The sequence below is a fragment of the Podarcis tiliguerta genome, assembly GCF_965153285.1.
Source record: "Podarcis tiliguerta genome assembly, chromosome: 8".
NCBI lineage: Eukaryota > Metazoa > Chordata > Lepidosauria > Squamata > Lacertidae > Podarcis > Podarcis tiliguerta.
Genome location: NC_139541.1, coordinates 81,673,990 through 81,697,785, shown reverse-complemented (window position 1 = coordinate 81,697,785; position 23,796 = coordinate 81,673,990). Strand labels below are relative to the sequence as shown.

The following is a 23,796-nucleotide window of genomic DNA, read 5'->3' as shown; positions in this document are numbered from 1 at the left end:
GATGTCACATAGAGGAGGGAGAAAGGTTGTTTTCTGCTGCTCCAGAGAAGCGGACACGGAGCAATGGATCCAAACTACAAGAAAGAAGATTCCACCTCAACCTTAGGAAGAACTTCCTGACAGTAAGAGCTGTTTGACAGTGGAATTTGCTGCCAAGGAGTGTGGTGGAGTCTCCTTCTTTGGAGGTCTTTAAGCAGAGGCTTGACAACCATATGTCAGGAGTGCTCTGATGGTGTTTCCTGCTTGGCAGGGGGTTGGACTCGATGGCCCTTGTGGTCTCTTCCAACTCTATGATTCTATGATTCTATATTTCAGGGTGAGAGACTGGGAGAAGAAAGGTTTATCTCACTGGGGAAAGCAGAGAGGATCCACCTGTTTCCCTGTTGGAAAAGCTATACATTTAAAGAGGATCTGAGTTCCCCTTTCTTTTGCTGTTTCCGTTTGTATTTAGATTACCGTATTTTTTACTCTATAAGACTCACTTTTCCCCTCCAAAAAGTAAGGGGAAATGTGTGTGTGTCTTATGGAGCGAATGCAGGCTGCGCAGCTATCCCAGAAGCCAGAACAGCAAGAGGGATCACTGCTTTCACTGCACAGTGATCCCTCTTGCTGTTCTGGCTTCTGAGATTCAGAATATATTTTTTTCTTGTTTTCCTCCTCCAAAAACTAGGTGCGTCTTGTGGTCTAGTGCGTCTTATAGAGCGAAAAATACGGTAGTTTCTTTCATTATTCTTATTGCATTGCATTATGAAAAAGCTTTAATGCAATCTTATGAAATCATCGGCACCATCACGCCTCTTTGCCCTGGCTTTTGGCACTTGTATATTTTTCAGTCTCAGGTGCTGCAACCTTCCAACATTTTGACTTCACCCCCCAAAGGGGCCCTCTTCACGAGACGGATGCCAACTAAGCAACTTTAAAGGGTGGATTTGATTTAAATCAAATCTATTTTAATCACGATTTAAATCACTAGTCGGTAAGACTTGATTTAAATCTTTTTTCTTTTTTACAGAAAGACTCATTCTTGCTGGTATAATCTTAATATTTACAACCAGATGAAGGTTTCATTTTTAGAATAACAAAATTTCAGAGTAGTTTTTACAGTTATCTCAAAAATTACCGATTTGGCTATACGATTAGAAATACATAGAGAGATAATTATGAAATTATGGTGAGGTTAATAATAAGTTAACTGTTTATATTTGGACAACGTTTCTGCTGTACTTTATTGGAAGGAGAAAAATAACCATTTCCTTAATAATAATTTAACTAAAACAATAACGTTATAGCTTATGTACCCATGTTTGTTAACTGAGGTGGTTAAACAATTTTTATTTAAAAAAAACTTGGACTGAGTTTTAGCACACATAAAAACTTAAAACAAATCCTTATTTCCTGATGAATAGCTTTTGGACTATAATGTAACTTAAATAGAAAACTATCTTTAGAAAGATTTTTTTCCTCCAAAAGCATTTTACGTATTTTAAAAATCCAATTTAAATTTTAAAAAATCCTGGTTTTTTAAAAAAATAATCTGATTTTTTAATTTAAAAAACTTTTATTTTTATCTACCCTGCCTTATTTCTGTAATTGCACGTTTTAAAATATTGCATTGCAACGTTGTGTTGCGTGCAATGTTGTGTTGCAATGTTGCCACGTACCCTGGGACCTTAGAGTGAAGGGCAGGTAATAGATAGCATCCATCTTTCTGGGGAGACAGTGGAAGCAGTGGCGTAGCGTGGGTTGTCAGCACCCGGGGCAAGGCAAGTAATTTGCGCCCCCCCCCCGCTGCACTGTCCCTCCCCCAGATAGTCCCTCGCTCTCTCTCCGCACCGCACGCCTGGCACCCTCCCCTCCACAGTGGGCGGCGACCCGGTGGCTCGGATCAGATTCGCACAGCCAGCACTGCAGTGAGAGAGAGTGAGAGAGAGAGCCAAGTAGGGGCAGAGAGCTGCGAGTGCGAGCGCGCCCCCCCCAGATGTTGCGGCCGGTGCGGCCGGCCCCCCTGCACCCCCCACGCTATGCCACTGAGTGGAAGTGTGTACATTTGGGGGTGAAGTCAAACTGTTGGAGAGTTACAGGACCTGCTGTGGCTCTAGAGAGCCGCGTTGCCTGGGGACTCGCCTTTGCTCAGCGCTTCCCAGCAGAGAGGTGACGGTGGTTTTCCTTGCTGCGTCCCCTTTGCCGGGTTGCTGCGCTGTGGGAACCACCGCTTGAGGCTTCGTTTGGCTGCCTGCTGGGCTTTCTGCCTTTGGCTTGGAGGGGCTCAGAAGTCGAACATACCTGTGCTCCGAAAATCCCTTATTTTGGCTGCTGAACCCTTATTTTCAAGGCTGCTGGTCCCTTATTTTCAAATCTGTACGTTGACAGCTATGCCTAGGAGTCCTTAAACAACAACAACAAATAGTAATAAATTGGTTTGTGTGTGTGAGACCGCAGAGGACCGTTTTCTCCCATGGTACGCCATGCTTCTGGGGCCACTTGGGGGGTTTCAAGACAGCTCCTCCCTGATCGCTCCTCCTCTTTGCCCTCTTCCTCCCCCCCCCCTTTTCTTTTTAAAAAATGCTTTAGATAATTAGAAGTTACTTGGAAGTATCAAATAGGCTTAGGATTAGAATAAGAATGAATTGTAAAGCATTAAGGATTAGAATACTAATAAAAGAGAAGAGGATAGTAAATTGAAGGAGTTAATTTTATTGGAAATATGATTTTGGAGAACTGTTAGAAGGTGATTCAATTAAATTCAGTTAGGGGGGATTTGAGGAAGTCAGCTAACGATTAAAGTTAAATTAGGTCTTAGAAGTAATGTGTTTTTTAAAAAAATTCTTTAGTATTGTAATGTGTTTTCTTTTGTGTGTTTTGTATGTTATTTCTGTTATAAATGTGGAAAATTAATAAAAATTTTGAAAAAAATAAAAACACTTTATTAATTTACCAATAAAAAACAATCAACAGCAACAATCCATAATCAAAACAGGTAAAAAATTTTTTTAAAAAAACACAGCAAAAAAGATGAAAAAGAAAAAACACAAAAACCAAATATTTTTCCAACATACAAACTCATTTCAGGACTACAAACCGTATTTTAAAGAATCTGTACATCAGATTCCCGGGAAGAATTTACCTTCGTATTTATAGTTTTCTACTTTTCACATTCTTTCTGTTCCTCTACCTCTTTTCACAGTTCCTATGCTTCTCTTACTATTACGTAATCTGTATTGAATTATTGAACTGAACGAGCTTTCCCTTATATCTGTGAATTTAATCAAGGAGCAGCCAAGGGTGTTGTTGCTGGAACCATGTTTTGTTTTGTTTTTTATGTAAAATTGTAATTTATTTCCCTCCCAAGTACAGTGGTACCTCGGGTTACATACGCTTCAGGTTACATACGCTTCAGGTTACAGACTCCGCTAACCCAGAAATAGTACCTCGGGTTAAGAACTTTGCTTCAGGATAAGAACAGAAATCATGCTCCGGCAGCGCAGCAGCAGCGGGAGGCCCCATTAGCTAAAGGGGTGCTTCAGGTTAAGAACAGTTTCAGGTTAAGAACGGACCTCTGGAACGAATTAAGTACTTAACCCGAGGTACCACTGTATCCAGAATAGCCCATGAATAAACAAATTAACAAAATGATGTTCATGCGGAAGTAAAGGATAAGGCGGTCCAATTACACCAAAGGAAACCTAGAAGTCCTGTTAATGGGATAGTGCAAGTTAACGTGTTGCTGGCCATGTCAACTCCTTCATTTGGATTTTTAAAAAAGTTTTACTTAAAAATTTGACGAAATAAGAAACCAGAGGCCTTTCTACTGGGCATGGTCGGCCAATTGATGCCAAAGAAGGATAGAACGTTTTTTATGTACGCTACAACAGCAGCAAGAATACTCATCGCAAAGTATTGGAAGACACAAGATCTACCCACCCGGGAAGAATGGCAGAAGAAGCTGATGGACTACATGGAATTGGCGGAAATGACTGGCAGAATCCGAGACCAGGGAGAAGAGTCGATGGAAGAAGATTGGAAAAAATTTAAAGTATATTTACAGAAATACTGCAAAATTAATGAATGTTAGAAGGATGCTGGAATGAAGTTACATGGTTTAAGCAGAAATGTTATAAAGAATTAAGCAAAAACTGATTGTTAATGGGCTAAAGTGGAAAATTTAAAGTTAGATTGTGTTAAGATAAATTATAGGGGGGAAAAAAGATTGAGAAAGATGGAAAGGATTTGCTGAAATAGCTAAATTGAACTAGAATACAAAAAAGGGAGGTGTGAGGAGGTCGATGAAACAAGTAAATGAAAGGTAAAGATATGGAAATTGGATGTTTTTTTAAATGTTTTTGTTTTTATTGTTTTGATGTATTGTTTTTTGTTTTTATTTTTATTTTTGATGTATTGTTTGTTAAATTTATTATTGTTTGTTTCCCCTGTAACTATTAAACTGCTAATAAATATTATTTAATAAAAAAAACAGAATTTGATGAAATAAGAACTTTGGAAAGATGCTGTCCAAAATGACACTCACGTATTTACAAACCACAGGGAGCAGAGAAAAAAAAGATTAAAAATAAAAACACAGAGAATTTATTAAAATATAGGTTTCCTATTTCCACCCCACAGGAGGGAACCATGTTTTGTCAGATAGTTTTCAAAACGGCCCCGTTCTTGTTTAGCCTTGTCTCCAGAGTGGTTCCTTCTGAATTCTGCTATCTCTTTCCTTCCTTCCTTCCCCAGTTACATGGTTCGGGTGCGGGCTGTGGTGATGACCCGAGACGACTCAAGCGGGGGTTGGGTGCCCATGGGCGGCGGTGGCCTGAGCCACGTCACCATCTGCAAAGTCCGGCGCCCAGAGGAAGGGCGGCGTCGCCATTACCTGATCAGCGGGGAGCGCCTGCGGGACCAAACGGTGAGATCGACAGGGGTTTTATTCGGGGAGAAGAGGGGGTTCGTGACGTGCAGCTGGCGGGAAGGGAAAGTAAAGGTAAAGGTACCCCTGCCCGTACGGGCCAGTCTTGACAGACTCTAGGGTTGTGCGCCCATCTCACTCAAAGAGGCCAAGGGCCAGCGCTGTCCGGAGACACTTCCGGGTCACGTGGCCAGCATGACATCGCTGCTCTGGCGAGCCAGAGCCGCACACGGAAACGCTGTTTACCTTCCCGCTAGTAAGCGGTCCCTATTTATCTACTTGCACCCAGGGGTGCTTTCGAACTGCTAGGTTGGCAGGCGCTGGGACCGAACAACGGGAGCGCACCCCGCCGCGGGGATTCGAACCGCCGACCTTTTGATCGGCAAGCCCTAGGCGCTGAGGCTTTTACCAACAGCGCCACCCGAGGTTGCAAACCAGAAGAGCCCACCATTGAAATAAACTCAGCAAAGGGGTTTGGGTGTAACCTTCGACGCCTCCCTTTCCGTGGAGCATAGCTGTCAACCGTCCCTTATTTTGCGGGAAACTCCCTTATCCCAGCGCCGTGTCCCGCTGCTGTCCCTTATTGATGATGTCCCTTAAATTTCCCGGTTTTCAAAGGAAGCAGCTCCTCTCCCTCCCTGCCGGCCAGGGAGGAGGGAGGCTCCAGCTGTGTTGCTTGGCCCCCGGGAGCCCCTCCCCGCCGGGACTGGCGGGAGCCTCGGGCCCTTCTGCCACCATCCTCCTTGTGGCCGCCGAACTGAGCATCTTCGTAGCTTGGACTTCGTTTTGCGCGAAAAGTGATTGCTGCTTGTAGTTATTTAATTGCAGTGTTTCATCAGCTTCAGCAGCAACCTCTGGAAATGAAGGGCTAAAAACCGGCGCTGCTCTCCAGAATTATCTGGTCACTTTTAACTTCGTATTTCAGTTGGCTGGTTAAAATCCCTTATTTTGGCTGCTGATCCCTTATTTTCAAGGCTGCTGGTCCCTTATTTTCAAATCTGAAAGTTGACAGCTATGCCAACGTACCCCAGAAGGAGTACGCCGTGTCCCCCCCCCCCCGAGGGTACTACTCTTCCTCTAACACCCCATACACCCCTCTGAAAATAGTAGCTCTGTGAAACCATCCCACCCGCTGAAAGGGGCTGCACATACCGTATTTTGCGCACCATAGGATGCACCGGCCCATAGGACGCACCTAGTTTTTTGGGGGGGAAATAAAGAAAAAATATTTTATTTCCCCCCCAGGTGCGGGGCTGGAAGAACCAGGTCCGGGAACAGCGGGAAGGCATGCTCCGCCTCCCCGCTGTCCCCCGAGCTTGTGGGGCTGGTGATGGGGAGAAGTGCGCTGAGCCCGGGACTGGAGGCAGCTCTGCGCCGCCATCGGGAGCCGGGTGCGAAGTCCCGCCCCGCTCCCGATGGCTGCGCAGAGCTGCACTGAGCCCGGGACTGCAGGCAGCCCTGCGCCGCCATCGGGAGCCAGGCGGGACTTCGCGCCCGGCTCCCGATGGCCGCGCAGAGCTGCGCTGAGCCCGGGACTGGAGGCAGCTCTGCGCCGCCATCGGGAGCCGGGTGCGAAGTCCCGCCCCGCTCCCGATGGCCGCGCAGAGCTGCGCTGAGCCAGGGACTGGAGGCAGCTCTGCGCCGCCATCGGGAGCCAGGCGGGACTTCGCGCCCGGCTCCCGATGGCCGCGCAGAGCTGCGCTGAGCCCGGGACTGGAGGCAGCTCTGCGCCGCCATCGGGAGCCGGGTGCGAAGTCCCGCCCCGCTCCCGATGGCCGCGCAGAGCTGCGCTGAGCCAGGGACTGGAGGCAGCTCTGCGCCGCCATCGGGAGCCAGGCGGGACTTCGCGCCCGGCTCCCGATGGCCGCGCAGAGCTGCGCTGAGCCCGGGACTGCAGGCAGCCCTGCGCCGCCATCGGGAGCCAGGCGGGACTTCGCGCCCCGCTCCCGATGGCCGCACAGAGCTGCGCTGAGCCTGGGACTGGAGGCAGCTCTGCGCCGCCATCGGGAGCCGGGTGCGAAGTCCCGCCCCGCTCCCGATGGCCGCGCAGAGCTGCGCTGAGCCAGGGACTGGAGGCAGCTCTGCGCCGCCATCGGGAGCCGGGTGCGAAGTCCCGCCCCGCTCCCGATGGCCGCGCAGAGCTGCGCTGAGCCAGGGACTGGAGGCAGCTCTGCGCCGCAATCGGGAGCCGGGTGCGAAGTCCCGCCCCGCTCCCGATGGCCGCGCAGAGCTGCGCTGAGCCCGGGACTGGAGGCAGCTCTGCGCTGCCATCGGGAGCCGGGTGCGAAGTCCCGCCCTGCTCCCGATGGCCGCGCAGAGCTGCGCTGAGCCAGGGACTGCAGACAGCTCTGCGCAACCCTCGGAGCTGGTCTCCCGAGGGTTGCGCAGAGCTTCCTGAAGCCTGCATTCACCCCATAGGACGCACACACATTTCCCCTTCATTTTTGGAGGGGGGAAAGTGCGTCCTATAGGGCGAAAAATACGGTAAGTCAAAGCCAAAGGCCTGGCAAAAACTAAATGCTTTTTTGTCTACTAAAGATCTGGCACCAGGCGAGCCTTCCCAGGGAGAGCATTCCACAAGCAAGGTGCCACCACTGAAAAGGCCTGCTGTCGTGTCGCCGCCCTCAGAACCTCCAGTGGCACACAAAATAGGGCCTTCGGTGGCAATTGCGGGTTGCGAGGTCCTGCTATCTTTGTTTGGAGAGGATCTTTTGCTTACAGGGTCACAGCCTCCCACTTCAAGGGGCAGGGCAGATGCAGATTTGGGGTGAATCCAGCCTTTCCCCCCCTCTTTCCCAGCCTTTGACCTTGGGTGGCTGCTGTTCCCCCTCAACCTCCTTCTTTCCCTACGGCAGACCATCTTGGAGTGTGCTCTGAAGAGGGACCTCGTCTACAACAAGGTGAACCCCATTTTCCACCACTGGAAAGTCGGAGACAACAAGTTTGGCCTCACCTTCCAGAGCCCTGCCGACGCCGTGGCCTTCGAGAGAGGGGTGCAAGCTGCGCTGGAGGAGATTGCTGAAGGTGAGGGGGCAGCGTGGTGGGCAAAGAGTCAGGGGCATCAGTGCTGCTTGCCAGGTTTCTCACACTATGCACTCACCCCGTGCTTTTCAACATCTACATGCAGCCACTGGGAGAGATCATCAGGGAGTTTGGGATGGGTGTTCATTAGTATGCGGATGACATCCAGCTCTACCTCTCTTTCAAATCAGAACCAGTGAAGGCGGTGAAGGTCCTGTGTGAGTGTCTGGAGGCGGTTGGAGGATGGATGGCGGCTAATGGAGTTTAAAAAAAATTAAAAAAAAATTACAGAAAGACTCATTCTTGCTGGTACAGTGGTGCCCCGCAAGACGAATGCCTCGCAAGACGGAAAACCCGCTAGACAAAAGGGTCTTCCGTTTTGGAGGTGCTTCGCAGAACGAATTTCCTATGGGCTTGCTTCGCAAGATGAAAATGTCTTGTGAGTTCCTGCGATTTTTTTTCGCTCCCCACCCCTTTTTCTAAGGCACTAAGATGCTAATAGCCTTTTAGCAGCTAATCCACTAATCCCTTAAGCCTTTAATAGCCGCTAAACCGCTAATAGCGCTAATCCGCTAATCCGCTAATGGGCTTGCTTTGCAAGACGAAAAAACCGCTAGACGAAGAGACTCGCGGAACGGATTCTTTTCGTCTTGCGAGGCACCACTGTATAATCTTAATATTTACAACCAGATGAAGGTTTCATTTTCAGAATAACAAATTTTCAGAGTAGTTTTTACAGTTAAATCAGAAATTACTGATTTGGCTATACGATTAGAAATACATAAACAGATAATTATGAAATTATTGTGAGGTTTAATAAGTTAACTGCTTGTATTTGGAAAACTTCTGCTGTACTTTATTGGAAGGAGACAAATAATCATTTCCTTAATAAAAATTTATTTAACTAAAACAATACAGTGGTACCTCGGGTTACATACGCTTCAGGTTACAGACTCCGCTAACCCAGAAATAGTACCTCGGGTTAAGAACTTTGCTTCAGGATGAGAACAGAAAATGTGCAGCAGCGGCGCAGCAGCAGCGGGAGGCCCCATTAGCTAAAGTGGTGCTTCAGGTTAAGAACAGTTTCAGGTTAAGTACAGACCTCCGGAACAAATTAAGTACTTAACCCGAGGTACCACTGTAACATTATAGCATATGTGTCCATGTTTGTTAACTGAAGTGGTTAAACAATTTAATAAACAACGAACTTTAGCATGCATGAAAAACTTAAAACTAATAAATATTTCCTGATGAATAGCCTTTGAACTATAATGTAACTTAAATAGAAAACCATCTTTAGAAAGATTTTCCCCCCAAAAAAGCATTTTATTTTAAAAATCCAATTTAAATAATTTTTATTTTAAAAAATTGATTATTTTTTTAAAGCCATTTATTTTTATCCATCCTGCTCAAGATTGCATGGTACTATTTGCAGCCTAGCTGAAGCTTTGCTGTTTAAAATGGGATGGGTTTTTTTTTTAGGGGGTGGGGGTTGGTGGCATAACTTTTACCCCTCTGTTTTCATTCTCTCAGGTTCCCTCTCACCTTCCTCTACCTCCTCCTCCCAGGACGACGCCGACGGGACAGATGAAGCTCTTGCCGTAAGCAGTTTCCTGACATTTCACTCGTGGCGCTTCTGAGTGTGTGCAGAGCGCCTTACTCCCTTGGCAGGAATCATACTGTAGCCTTATGAGAGTTTACCGACTGGTGGGGTCTGCGTTGTTCCCGGGAGGGAGGGAGGAAGTCAAATGACACCAAGGTTGATTCAGAGAAAGAGTTTATTCTGCTCTCCAGATAGCAGAAGGCACTTGCATGGTCAGTCCACAGCAAGTCCAAAGAAATGAGAGATTTCATGCAGTATATATATCTTCCAGGCAACCTCTCCCCCCTTCCCCAGGAATCCAGCCACGTCAGCTTATACACACAAGTTGACATCACAGATGTTCCTGCTCCTTACTCTTAACCATAAAAGGGTGTTCCTATTCCTGTTCCTATACTCTTATATTGGAGGAAGTGGTCACCAACTCCTGGCGCCGTTCCCGGACTAAGTCTGAGCGTCAGAGTGTGGTCTTAATGTAAGATAAGATAGACAGAGTGCCATCCCTGCTCCACTGGAACAGGCAAGGCCATCAATTGGCGTCACGGACTGATGAAGGAGAGCGCTTTGAGCACTTGTTTATACAGCTGGCTTTCAGTTTATACATTAACTCATGAGCTCAAGTTAATGCATTTTAGAAATGCTCCCTTGCAGCAGGGGGGGAAATGTGGATTTTGGGTCCCATTTCAGACTGACTGTACAGTCAGGTTTTTAGATTTGGGAAACCCATTCCTTCAATACAACCACAGAATTGTAGAGTTGGAAGGGACCTGAGGGTCATCTAGCCCAACCCCGGGCAATGCAGGGATCTTTTGCCCAACGTGGGGCTCAAACCTATGACCCTGAGATTAAGAGCCTCGTGCTCTACCAACCGAACTTATCCCAGCAGCTCTTCCACCAAAAACACCAATGGGTTGCGTTCCAACGTTCGTCAAGCCCTTTGGAATTAACGGGCAGGAATAGCTTAGCTCCATTAGTTTCACTGGGTCTACTCTATCTAATTTAGTTGGGTGCAACCCAAAATCTGCACAAGGGAGTGCTTGCTGCACAAGATGGACCTGATCCTGCACAGCTCTTCTTAGAATCTCATGAACATCCCAGGAAATCCCAGAATGTGTGTTTTGGTTTGGCTTTCCAAAATAGTAATAGTAATAATAATAATAATAATAATAAATTTTATTTATACCCCGCCTTCCCCAGCCAAGACCGGGCTCAGGGCGGCTAACACCAAATATAAAAGCAATTGATTGAAATACAGCTTAAAAAACAAGATTAAAATACAACATTAAAGCATTAAAATGCAGCCTCATTTCAGTGGAAACTCAATCAAAAACTTTTTGGGGGATAAAAACGTCTGGCTAATTGTTACGGTAAAATCTGGGTGCGAGGCTGCTCTGCCACCCAGCTCGTCGGACTAAGTCCGCGGGTCCCTGCGGAGGAAAATGAGCTCAGCCGGAGACAGGAGCAAACTGCAGAAGATCCAAGTTTATTGCGCAACAGATTCAAGGCGAGATTGAACAGCGAGAAAGGGGTGACGTGAACTTTTGAAACTTCCCTCCATGTCCCAGAATACAGTGCAAAATACATCCCAGTTACATCATGAATACATTAAGAAGAGGTTGGGTTACACAGGATTAACATATGGAGGAGGGAGGGGGGAATATGCAGAGCTGGAGATATGCGCAGATAAGCACATCCTGAGTACCGGTGATGAGAAAACAATGGCCCATGTATGCATAGTCTGCCACCTGGCATTGCCCGTGGGAAGGCTTGGCAGAGTGATTTGACAGGATTAGGGTCTTGGCACCTTGCTTGAGGGATTATGGAGGACAGGGGAGGTGTCATGGAGTCCTAGAGAAATTGAGCAAATTGGCACGTTGATTTTCTATGAATTTTATAGATTTTAGTCCCTTTGACATTGACAATTGGAAATAAATGGATATATTGTAGCGAAGAAGGAGGTGAAGAAGACATGCCCCCCCCCCTCCGTATCACTAACTATCCAGACTGGTCCTACGTGGGCCAGTAAAAAGCCAGGGAAGTCCCCAAATAGGAGTTCCAACACAGAAGGAGAAAGGAAAAAAGAAAGGGGGGGGGCATCAACCTGAATCAAGATTATTTCCCTCATGATTACCAACAAAGGGTTTGCAGGAGCATGTCCGTTGCCTGATGAAAATTTGGAAAGCTGGGGGGGGGGTTTGGGGGGGGAGTGGGCTGACTCTAATGCTAGCTAGACCAGATGGACAGAAAGCCATAAAACACATTGGGGGAGCTTGGACCACTCACACTCTCAGCCCAGCCCTACCTCACAGGGTTGTCATGACGATAAAATGGGGAGGAAGAGAACCCACATACCCCCACCTTGAGTGTCCCAAAGTTGCAGTGTGTGCTGGCCCCGAGGGTTAACCGTGCAGCGAGTCCAGTCCAAGGTCGAGGGTGCAGTATGGAGGCTGTCCATCAAAGCTGAAGCGGGGTCCAAGGCAGGGAGTCGGGTGAGGTCAGGAGCTCCGGCAGGAAAGCAGGACAGGGTTCAGGCAGGAACTGGCAACCTACAATGTTGCCCCCACAACTTGGGACTGGGGCTGGCCCGCTTTTATGCCCCGAGGCATAGGGAGGCCCCGATCCTCTGGTGACTCGCCTCTCCTGGCCTGGAGGCAAGCACTCCTCCTGCGGGAACTTAGTTCCCTTAGTTCCCTCCGCCTCTCTGCCCTGAGCCTCTGCAGCTCAGGAGAGGCTGGAGGGTTACCGGACCCAGAGGCAACCTCAGCTTCCTCTGACGGGGCTGAGAGTGGAGCACCTGCAGGCAATGGGTCCTCCATCACCTCAGGGGCCAGAGCAGACTCAGCTGGAGCCTGTACCTGAGGATCCAGCACAGGTGAGGACCCTTCAGGCTCATGCCCCAGCCCCGGCTCAGCTGGTTCTGGAGGCAGGGAATTCTGTGCTGGGATCCCTCAGGTTCAGCCTCCAAGTCCGAATCCCAGGCCATCACACAGCGTAATGCAACGGATTAAAATAAATAACTGAAGTTTTGCACATTCTGCATTCCTCTCGACGGGGACTGAGCTTTTGGACTTCAGAAACGGGCATCTAACCTGAGATGCAGTTTGGCTGCAAGCCACCTCCATGCCAGTAGGGGCACTGTGGGCCAGGCAACCAAGAGAAGAAGCCAATGTCTGGACCAGGGGTCAGCAAACTTTTTCAGCAGGGGGCCGGTCCACTGTCCCTCAGACCTTGTGGGGGGCCAGACTATATTTTGAAAGAAAAAAATGAATTCTTATGCCCCATAAATAACCCAGAGATGCATTTTAAATAAAAGGGCACATTCTGTTGGGATGCGTCCAAAGAAATGGGGGCAAATGGCAGGCCCCCAGCTGGCTCCAGCCCACCGGCTGGCAGCCAAGCGATTTCCGGTCCTTGGTTCAGCATGTAACCGCGACTTGAGCTTCATAAACCTTCAGAAGCTGAGCATGCAAGCCAACAGAGAATAAAACTTTTCGCAACAGAAGGGCAGATAGAGGCTGTCTAAAGCGTACATACAGGCCTTTTATTCAGCATCAGGACAAAGGGGAAAACATGTCTTCTCCCCTTCGTGTCCAAGCAAAAAGCATAAGCAAAAGCTACACACAAACGGAAGTTCCCAGCAAGCTGCGCTGGAATATAAACAGGCATGTGACACACAAAAGCCTGTTCCTCGTAAGGTGGAATGGAATATCTTAACACATTCTTGTTGTTGTTGTTGTTTAGTCGTTTAGTCGTGTCCGACTCTTCGTGACCACATGGACCAGAGCACGCCAGACCCTCCTGTCTTCCACTGTCTCCCGCAGTTTGGTCAGATTCATGTTTGTAGCTTCTAGAACACTGTCCAACTATCTCGTCCTCTGTCTTCCCCTTCTCCTTGTGCCCTCCATCTTTCCCAATATCAGGGTCTTTTCTAGGGAGTCTTGTCTTCTCATGAGGTGGCCAAAGTATTGGAGCCTTAGCTTCAGGATCTGTCCTTCCAGTGAGCACTCAGGGCTGATTTCCTTCAGAATGGATAGGTTTGATCTTCTTGCAGTCCATGGGACTCTCAAGAGTCTCCTCCAGCACCAAAATTCAAAAGCATCAATTCTTCGGCGATCAGCAACTCTCCACTATGACCTGTCCATCTTGGGTGCCCTGCTTGGCATAGTTCATAGCTTTTCTGAGTTATTCAAGCCCCTTCGCCACGGCAAGGCAGTGATCCACTCATGTAAAAACATGCTGATTCCCGGACCGTTCGCGGGCTGGATTGAGAAGGCGATTGGGCTGGATCCGGCCCCCGGGCCTTAGTTTGCCTACCCACGGCCTGGACCAAGGGGCAGTGTGGGACGCCGCCAACTCTCTTTCTTTCTTTCTAGGTCCACACGGACAGCGAGTCCTCGTCGAACAGCCGCAAGGAAATGCTGCCCAAGCCCATCACCATCGTCACCAGTGAGTCCTCCTCCAGCTGCTACTTGCGGTCCCCGGTCTCCGAAGAGTTCTCCTTCAGCACGGCGCAGGGAGCAACGTCGAGCGGGCCGGTACGTGTCTGGGGCTGGGGTTGTCTCTGGGGCTTCTGGGTTATAAAATGTGGTTGTTTTGATGAGCCCTTGCTGCTGTGGGGAGTACTCTTCAAACTACAGTGGTACCTTGGGATGTGAACAGGATCCGTTCCGGAGCCCCGTTCACATCCCGAATGGAACGCAAGATGCGACGGCGCGTCTGTGCGGGTTGTGTTTCGCCGCTTTTGCGCATGCGCGTGACGTCATTTTGAGCATCTGCACATGCGCGAGCAGCGAAACCTGGAAGTAACGCACTCCGTTACTTCCAGGTTGCCGTGGAGCGCAACTCGAACACGCTCAACCTGAAGCACATTCAACTCGAGGTATGACTGTATTTATTTATGTAATTACAGTGGTACCTCGGGTTAAGAACTTAATCTGTTCTGGAGGTCTGTTCTTAACCTGAAGCACCACTTTAACTAATGGGGCCGCTGTGTTGCCACTGCAGAATTTCTGTCCTCATCCTGAAGCAAAGTTCTTAACCCGAGGTACTATTTCTGGGTTAGCGGAGTCTGTAACCTGAAGCGTCTGTTAACCCAAGGCACCGCTGTATTCATTCATTCTTATACCCTGTCCATCTAACTGGGCTGGCGTCTTCCAATAAAATTAAAGGGAAAACAACCACCACCACCATTAAAACCTTTCTGATTCAAGGACAATCAAAAGAAACATTCAGACAATTCAGACAATTCTGTGCAGTGCAGTATACAGTGGTACCTCGGGTTACATACGCTTCAGGTTACAGACTCCGCTAACCCAGAAATATTACCTTGGGTTGAAAAAATTGCTTCAGGATGAAATCACGCGGTGGCAGCAGCAGGCTCCATTAGCTAAAGTGGTGCTTCAGGTTAAGTTTCAGGTTAAGAACGGACCTCCGGAACGAATTAAGTACTTAACCCGAGGTACCACTGTAGAATAGTATCAAAACGATTTTTTAAATTGCAGAATACGCTTAGATATTCCCATAGCATTCCACAGTTCTGCACGGCATGTTGTCGTGAGCAGATATGACAGATATGAAACTCTGACAGATATGAAAGATCAGAGAAGAGAACGGCTTCGCTGTGCTGACGAGGAGATGAGCCTGTTTGCCTCAAGTTAGAACTAAAATAAATGAGATTGCAAGCAAGCTCACACTTCTCATTGAGTTTGTGTACATACTTACGGTACGTATGCAAGAGGCTTGTTTATAATTATGTTTGGGTATGATTCCTGTTCTTAGGTACCTGCACTGTTTTATATTTTCTGTATGTCCTGTGACCATATTATAAAGCAATTGTGTTCTCTGTTACAAATCAATCACTGCTAAGAGTGGCTTTCTTATTTAAAAAAAATTAAATCAACCTTTATTATACAGAAATATTAAAATACATACAATATAAAACACTACATTTCAGACATTACAAATTATAAATATACAAAAGAAAATAGAAGAAAAAGAAAATTTTAATTATGGTTTTATTTACAATTAAAAAAGAACCTTCCGACGATACCTGTTGTATTATTTTGAGATTAGTTTCTTTACACAGTTTCCTGAAAATATTTTTCTCCATTTTGATTCTAGTTTCCTCCCATATTACCTTATGTTACAAAACTCATTCAACATCTGCCATAAAGCTTTTGTTATCACCGTAACCTTTGAGATATTCTTTGATTACTATCCATTCTTTATTAACATCTTGTATCGAGTTTCCTCTAACTAACCCAGTTATCTTTGCTAACTGTAGGTATTCTATCAATTTGGTCTGCCATTTGATTTGGGGGGGGGGATGCTTTCGCTTTTCCAATTTTTCGCAGTTAGAATCCTGGCAGCAGTTGTGGCATGCATAGTGGCATGAATAGTCGTCTAACCTTCTTCTTGATTTCCGTTGTCATGATTCCTAATAAGAAACTCATTATAAATGATGTCCCAGAATTCTTTAATCTTTTTGCACTCCCACCACATATGCAAGTATGTTCCAATTCCGTTTTTTGGCTTATTTTATGTTTCCCAATTCTTAATACAGTGGTACTTTGGGTTAAATACTTAATTCGTCCGTACTTAACCTGAAACTGTTCTTAACCTGAAGCACCACTTTAGCTAAGGGGGCCTCCTGCTGCCGCCGCGCCGCTGAAGCACAATTTCTGTTCCAATCCTGAAGCAAAGTTCTTAGCCTGAAGCACTATTTCTGGGTTAGCGGAGTCCGTAACTTGAAGCGTATGTAACCTGAAGCGTATGTAACCCAAGGTACCACTATAAAAAAATTTTGGTGGGGCACTCACAAATTTTGATCCTGAAAGTGTGGCCCGGAGGAAGACAGTTTGAGAGCCACATGCTTTTAGGGATTTTGCATTTTAAGTGCTATTGGCGGTGGCGCTTGCCTGGGTATCCCCCCCCCCCTCTTCGGCTGTGCGATGACCACACCTGTGTCCTTTCTGTCCCCTTCCCCGCGGCAGGTGCAGCCCCAGACCTTGCAGCAGCTGATGCTCCCCGACGAAGAGGAGCTGGAGAGCATCACCCCTTGCAAAGAGCTCTGGGTAACCAAAGGCTACGAGGACTACCGCCGGGCGGTGGTTCAGAAGCGGCAGATGGACCCGGACAAAATTGACATGTGCGTCCACTTCGAGAAGGGAGGCGGCGGCGGCGGTGGCAAGTCTCCGCGGGAGAAAGAGTACTGCTTGCCCCCCGGGGCCGAAGGGCGGCTCAAGGACCCCAAGGCCTCGCCGTCCTGCCACATCCACGGCGCCCCCTCGCCGCCGCGGCACAAGCCCCTGAAGGAGCAGCAGCAGCAGCAGGCGCCCCCCGGCGCGCCGGGCGTGGAGGAGGACACGGTGCCCTCCCGCTGCGTCTACTGCCGGGACGTCTTTAACCACGAGGAGAACGGGCGCGGGCAGTGCCAGGACGCCCCCGACCCCATCGGCCGCTGCGTCTACCAGTTCACCTGCATGTGGTGTGCGGAGAGCATGCTCTACCACTGCATGTCGGACTCCGAAGGAGAGTACTCGGACCCCTGCTCCTGCGACACCGGGCACCCGCACTTCTGCATCCGCTGGATGGCCCTCGTCACCCTCTCCCTCGTCGTCCCCTGCATGTGCTGCTACCTGCCCCTCCACGCCTGCCACACGTGCGGCGAGCACTGCGGCTGCTGCGGCGGCAGGCACAAGGCGGTGCGGTGAGGAAGCCCCCGGAGGGGTTCGGCGCAGGGCACAAGGGTTTGGGCCGCCGAGGCGGCAGGCAACTTGCCGAGAAAGCCGGAGGTTTGCTTAACAGGGGCCTGCTCCTCCCTGATTCCCTCTCCTTTCCCCTGCTCTTCTTAGGACACTTTAGGGGGGAAAGGGGGTGTGCGCGTTGTGTCCCCAGGCTGGCTGGCGGAATCCCGTTTCGTTTGTGCCCTCTCTCTTTTTGGAAACCCTTTTTTCCCGCAGCGTGTGGCGTGGTAAGGAGGGAACGGCTGTGGGGAAATGGATGGCGACATCTCGCCTGCCCGGTGGTTGGGTGCTGTTCTGCGAAAGGTAACTGGTTTGGTGGGACCTTAAAAAAACAACAACTCATGGGGACTTAAGAAAAGAAAAGGAACTGCTTTAAAATGGAAGAGAAGCCCCGTGTTTGCAGAACTGCTACGGATTTTGAGGTGGGAAGAAGCAGGCCTAGGCAGTTTTGATTCCACCAAGCCAGAGGCAGCCCACCCCCTGTGTATTTCGAGGGGGGGCACCCCCAACTGCTGAACAACAACACTCCCTTGACCCATTTTCATGTAGGGTTCCATAAACGGCAGGCGAGACTGGATTCACCTTGGAGAGGGAAGTGTTTTGAGGGCAGCTTAACTTTCGTCTACTTCTTCGCCACTGTCACCCCCAAAACCCACTCCCAATCACTTAGTATGAGCTAAACACACACACACACAAAATCTATGTCCTTATAGGTGTTTTGACCTATGATGGTTGAGCTGGTTGAGGCTGATGGAAGCTGTCGTCCAAAACATCTGAAAGGCAGGAGGTTAGCAAAGGCTGGCCTATGGCATCTATATTCATAATAACAACAATTTATTATTTACAGGATATGCTGCCCATCTGACTGGGTCGCCCCAGCCACTCTGGGCGGCTTCCAACAAAATATTAAAAACGTAATAAAGCAGCAGACATAAAAAACTTCCCGTTACAGGGCTGCCTTCAGGTATCTTCTAAAAGCCAGGTGTTTATTTCCTTGACATCTGATGGGAGGGTGTTCCACAGGGAGGGCGCCACTACCGAGAAGGCCCTCTGTCTGGTTCCCTGCAACCTCACTTCTCACAGTGAGGGAACTGCCAGAAAACCCTCGGCGCTAGATCTCAGTGTCCGGGCTGAGCGATGGGGTTGGAGACGCTCCTTCAGGTATACAGGGTCGAGGCCGTTTAGGGCTTTAAAGGTCAGCACCAACTCTTTGAATTGTGCTCGGAAATGTCCTGGGAGATTTCTCTCCTGTGGGAGAGGCTTGCTTTGCTGGGCCCCAGCTTGCAGTGAAACTCTTTTTTTTCAGGGAGCAGATTTCAGAGGCAGCCCGACTTTCCTGCCTCAGATTTCAGAGGCAGCCCGACTTTTCCTTTCCTCTTGTTTCTAAAGGAGCAGATGGAAAACCAGGACCCCATTTCCCTTCAGGCTCAGCCAGTGTGGCCAGGAATGATGGGAGTTGTTGTCCAGTAACATCTGGAGGGCTCCGGCCTTTGCCCTCGCTCTAGGCAGCATTGGCCAAACTTGCTGCCATTTGACTACAACTCCCATCATCCATGACCACTGGTCCTTCTAGCTAGGGATGATGGGAGTTGTAGTCCAGCAACAGCTGGGGCACCCACATTTGAGAAACACGGCTAGCGCGATTCTTCAAAACAACAGCTCACAACTGAGCCCCGGCCCGGAGTTTGGTCTGACACCCTGGCTTCTCACTTCAGGCTGTGTTTGGCTTGGTGGGTCACGCCGGACGCCGCAAAAGCAGTGCAGAGGGCCGAGGTCAGTGGGAGAGCACCTGTCCGGCAGGCAAAAGATCCCAAGTTCAGTCCCTGGCACCTCCCAAGTATAAAGCCATTCCCAAAACCCTGGGGAGCCACTGGCAGTCAGTGTAAGTGCTAGAGAGATTGCTGGTCTGGTGATATAAGATAGCTTCCCTGGAGCCTGTGGAAACTGGTAGGGCAGAAAGCAGGGAGCTCAACAGTAGGGGGCGCCAGAGCCAAAGACAGCCACAGGCAGCTAACTCTAGTTTTGACCTCCCTGCTGTGTTCTACAAGGGCAACCCTGAGGCTGAGGAAATGGTTTTAAGTGATAATTGTAGGAAGCTGGAGGGCAGGCCGAAGTTTGGGGCAGTGCCCATCACTGCCCTAATTGGCCAACCTCCAACAGGCAGCTCCCTAGGGTCTCCCTAAGCTGTACCACTCAAGCCAGGGGACAAATGTAAAAGGTAAAGGGACCCCTGACCCTAATGGTCCAGTCGTGGCCGACTCTGGGGTTGCAGCGCTTATCTCGCTTTATTGGCCGAGGGAGCCGGCGTACAGCTTCCGGGTCATGTGGCCAGCAGGACTAAGCCACTTCTGGCGAACCAGAGCAGCGACGGAAATGCCGTTTACCTTCCTGCCGGAGTGGTACCTATTTATCTACTTGCACTTTGATGTGCTTTCGAACTGCTAGGTGGGCAGGAGCAGGGACCGAGCAACGGGAGCTCACCCATTGCGGGGATTCGAACCGCCAACCTCCTGATCGGCAAGTCCTAGGCTCTGTGGTTTAACCCACAGCACCACCTGCGTCCCAAATGAGCTATAGGCAAAACCCCAAGGAGGCGCAGCCATTTGCTGAAAGAGTGACTGGGGCAAGCCAGCCAGATGGGCGACATATAAAAATTAAATTATGATTATCCTAAGCATGGGCGGAGGTGGTAGCCTTGCCTTATGTTCATCCTTGGCTGCCCTGGTTGCTGAGTGTTGACCCAACCGAGCTGTTCTGGAGCTGCCAGCCTCAGTGTACGTAGTCTGGTTGGCACTTCCTGTATCCATACCAGATAGTAGCTAATGCCTAGCAGAGGGCTGGTGCAGTTTGAAGGCAGGAATTAAAAAATAGAGAGAGAGAAAACTCCTGTACCTCCATCACTGCCTTGGTTCTGAAAATTAGGGGTGTTTTCTCAGTGCTTTATCCATTCTGTCCCTTTCCCCAAAGTCACCAGTTTTTCACTGTACTCTCTGGGCTTTCAGTTCCAGTTTTACAAAGTTTCAGGGGGGAAAAACATGGAGTCATGTGGACTAGATGCGTGGAACGCCAGCTGCCAGGACAGAACTGATCAGGGCATTTCAGATGTCCAAAGATATCTCTCTGGCATCTCTCCATCTTTCTCCCTCCGTCGCTCGGCTTTTCAGCGTCTCTGCCAAGCCATGCCAGTGCCACCTCCTCCCAATCCTTGCAAAAATAAAAAAACGATTGGCCCAAATTTTAAAAAACGGTAGGGATTATGCAAAATAACCCAGGGTATGCAAATGCCGACCATTTGCGTCATTTCTTTCAAGGGCAAAATGTGCATTTCCTTTGTGCAGAACTTGAGTGTGGGTGGTTACTTCGAGATTTCGGCCCAGAAACTACATTGCTGTGTTAGAAGCCCAGGCAAAAGAAGGATCTGCACTCGGATCTTTTCTAGCTTCTCAACAGCCAGATCTAGACCTGGTTTTAAAAAAAGAAAATATTGGGGAAGATTCCCCAAATCTGTTAATTGCTGGTTTTCTTCAACTGGAAATTAAAGGGGAGGAATACTGCCATTTTGAAAGCATATTAGTTGTCCCGTTTTTACATTTCCACTGCAGAAACTGATGAGGGGAGTCAAAAGAAAGACTTGACTAATCTGCATTTCAGGGCTGGGTAATATTAACCTTCTGGGTCCCTTCCCAGCAGGCCTGTCTTACCCATTGAGGCTAGTGGCGCAGGGCGCCAGGGCGCCAAGTTCTGAAGAGCGCCAGGCGAGAGTCCGGGGAACACCGAACGAGCGCACTGAATGAGCAAGGCTGCGTGTGCTGCTCCCGCTGAATGTCAGCGCGGTTTTTTCCCTTTTAGCCTGTGTTGTAAACAAAAATCTGCCCTTTTCCCTTATGGGGTATCCAAGAGCCCATATAGAGTCCTTACATAGGTTCCCTATTGGTAGGAGAGAATAACAGAGGCCAACCAGAGAATATTGAGAAGCAAAGCAGCTAGTAAGCCTGATCTTTATTGATCTGTTGCAACAGGGTACTCCCCTCACCTGCAGGAGAGGAGGAGGACCCAGAAAAATGGCACGCAAGGCCTTATAAAGACTTTTGAAATTGCCACCCTGTAGATCAAGACCACCCCCAGAAACATCATACATCACAGAAGGGGTGTAACCTAAGACCACCCCTCAGATACAGCATACCTACATCTCAGAAAAGGTGGTCTTAAAACAGAAATTTGAATGTTGTTTTTCTCCTGTCATTGTTTATCTCCTGTCTGGCAGGTTACTTGATTGGATTGCCTGGGGAGCCTGGCCATTCTTTTGTAGTGATAAATACCGTATTTTTTGCTCTATAAGACTCACTTTTTCCCTCCTAAAAAGTAAGGGGAAATGTGTGTGCGTCTTATGGAGCGAATGCAGGCTGCGCAGCTATCTCAGAAGCCAGAACAGCAAGAGGGATTGCTGCTTTCACTGTGCTGCGATCCCTCTTGCTGTTCTGGCTTCTGAGATTCAGAATTTTTTCTTCTTGTTTTCCTCCTCCAAAAACTAGGTGCGTCTTATAGAGCGAAAAATACGGTACTTAGTTCCTGGGCCAGGTCACAGGCTCACACTCTATTCATATCTTAAATGTGCCCTTAAGACAGGATTTGTGAGGAAAGAGACAATGGGGAGGTTTCCCACTTTGACCTTGCGGAGAAAACATTTGCTCAGTTTAGGAATCAAAATGACTTCAGGTCGGTCTTCCTGTGCTGATCTATGCACGTGCGGTTATGAACATTACCATATATCTAAGACCTCAAAATTCCTATCACACCTGCAGGCGCCGAATTCTGCAGGGCACCAGAAGGCTAAAAGGGGAAAAACCGAGCCAACGCTTTGCGGGAGTGGCGCAAGCGCCCTTGCTCATTCGGCGCAGGCCAGCTCGCTCGGTGTGCTGCCTGCCGTGGCCACCGCGGCACGAAGCAGCCAGCTGAGCCGGGAGGTTCTGCGTCCAGCCTCCGCCTCTTCCCCGCCGGAGGAGCCGCCCTCCAGCCGCTGCCCGCCTCCTCCAGCCCTAAAAAAAGGTCAACTATGGGAAAGGGGGTGCGCCAGCGGGATCTTTGCACCACGGCACCGGATATGCGTAAGATGGCCCTGTTTCTAAGTCTACCATTTGGTAATTCTATGAACCAGATGTTTTTGGAGGGCCAAGGTTAGCTCGAGAGTTTAGGTGGTTTTCTCGGTCACTGCAGAAAAGCACAGAAAGCAAATGAAACCAGAGAAGAGACGATTCGAAGCATTTATCCCTTTTTCTTTCGTTCTCGCGCACAGAATAAAAACCAATCGCCGGTTTAGAGATTCCTTAGCACGCAGGGCCTTCTCTGTAACCCGTTAGAAGCTTTAAGGAATGTAAAAAGGAAACGCGAATCTATGTACTTGCGGGTTTGCTTTTGAGTGGTAAATGTTGGGGGCGTTATGGGATGTGCAATCCATTTTAGGAATGAATGGGACCAGAACTACATTTCCCAGTCTGCACTTCAGTTGGCAGACCACGCTACCCTTGATATATAAAGAGTGGCAAAGCTCTCGTTTTTCTTAACGCCGGAAAAGAAAGAAGATTCCACCTAAACATTAGGAAGAACCTCCTGACAGTAAGAGCTGTTCGACAGTGGAATTTGCTGCCAAGGAGTGTGGTGGAGTCTCCTTCTTTGGAGGTCTTTAAGCAGAGGCTTGACAACCATATGTCAGGAGTGCTCTGATGGTGTTTCCTGCTTGGCAGGGGGTTGGACTCGATGGCCCTTGTGGTCTCTTCCAACTCTATGATTCTAAGTAACGTCGGATAACTATGGTTTGGTGCAAGATACAGTAATGCTCTTTTAATAGGGATGCTTACGCAGACAGAGTTCGGTTTACAGGGTACACGGCTGCCTTGCTCCCCATATTTTAAGTTATTTTCCTTTAGTCTGTATGTGTGCGAGTTTGTGTGTGCAAACTTTTTCTAAGGCTTTAATTTTGAGACTGAGCTGGACAAAAGGGGGTGACAGCTTATACAAAAAAAAAAAAGGTGCTATGTCAACCTGGGAGGGGGAAAACAGGCACAAGGATTCTCCAATTTAATTGAATTTATAGATCCTTCCCTAGGTGCAATGGTGGATAAGTGTATGAGGTTTCTAGATGAGACATATCCCACTTCTGGCACCAATTATGAGAGGTCAGCATGGTTTCATTTCAACTACATTTTATCAGCTACTGCAATTTTCTTGGGGAAATAATGAATTTTGACAGATGCCGAAACAAACTTTATTAAACAAGCAAACAAGTTCCTGTTTCATCCTGATGATAGCATCAATATTTATTTCTGGACAGGAAATTTGTTGCTACAATCCCATATTTTCATCTCAGTCATTTTGCTATAGGTTCCCATTTTACTGACTGAGAAACTGAGGCAGAGCCACAGAGCAGAAAATTAAAGTGTTGGTAAGAAAACAGGTACTGTGTAATATTAAATAGATACAAACGGGAGAGGGGCGGTTAAATCACTTGGCAGGCCACCTTAGCAGAG

The 23,796-nt window shown here is 48.5% G+C and overlaps 1 protein-coding gene across 4 annotated transcripts in view; it reads left to right on the top strand.

Annotated features, from left to right (window-relative positions):
* The window catches only part of SPRED3 (sprouty related EVH1 domain containing 3), a 39,681-nt gene extending 22,028 nt beyond the window's left edge, over positions 1 to 17,653 (top strand). For all 4 annotated transcript variants that reach the window (XM_083455646.1, XM_083455647.1, XM_083455648.1 and 1 more), the window contains exons 2-6: positions 4,735 to 4,906; positions 7,762 to 7,930; positions 9,461 to 9,528; positions 13,901 to 14,062; positions 16,520 to 17,653. In XM_083455646.1, coding sequence (XP_083311772.1) covers positions 4,739 to 4,906; positions 7,762 to 7,930; positions 9,461 to 9,528; positions 13,901 to 14,062; positions 16,520 to 17,239 — 1,287 coding nt within the window. In that variant the 5' untranslated portion in view covers positions 4,735 to 4,738 and the 3' untranslated portion in view covers positions 17,240 to 17,653. The remainder of the gene's footprint in view (positions 1 to 4,734; positions 4,907 to 7,761; positions 7,931 to 9,460; positions 9,529 to 13,900; positions 14,063 to 16,519) is intronic.
* The last annotated feature ends 6,143 nt before the right edge of the window (positions 17,654 to 23,796 follow it).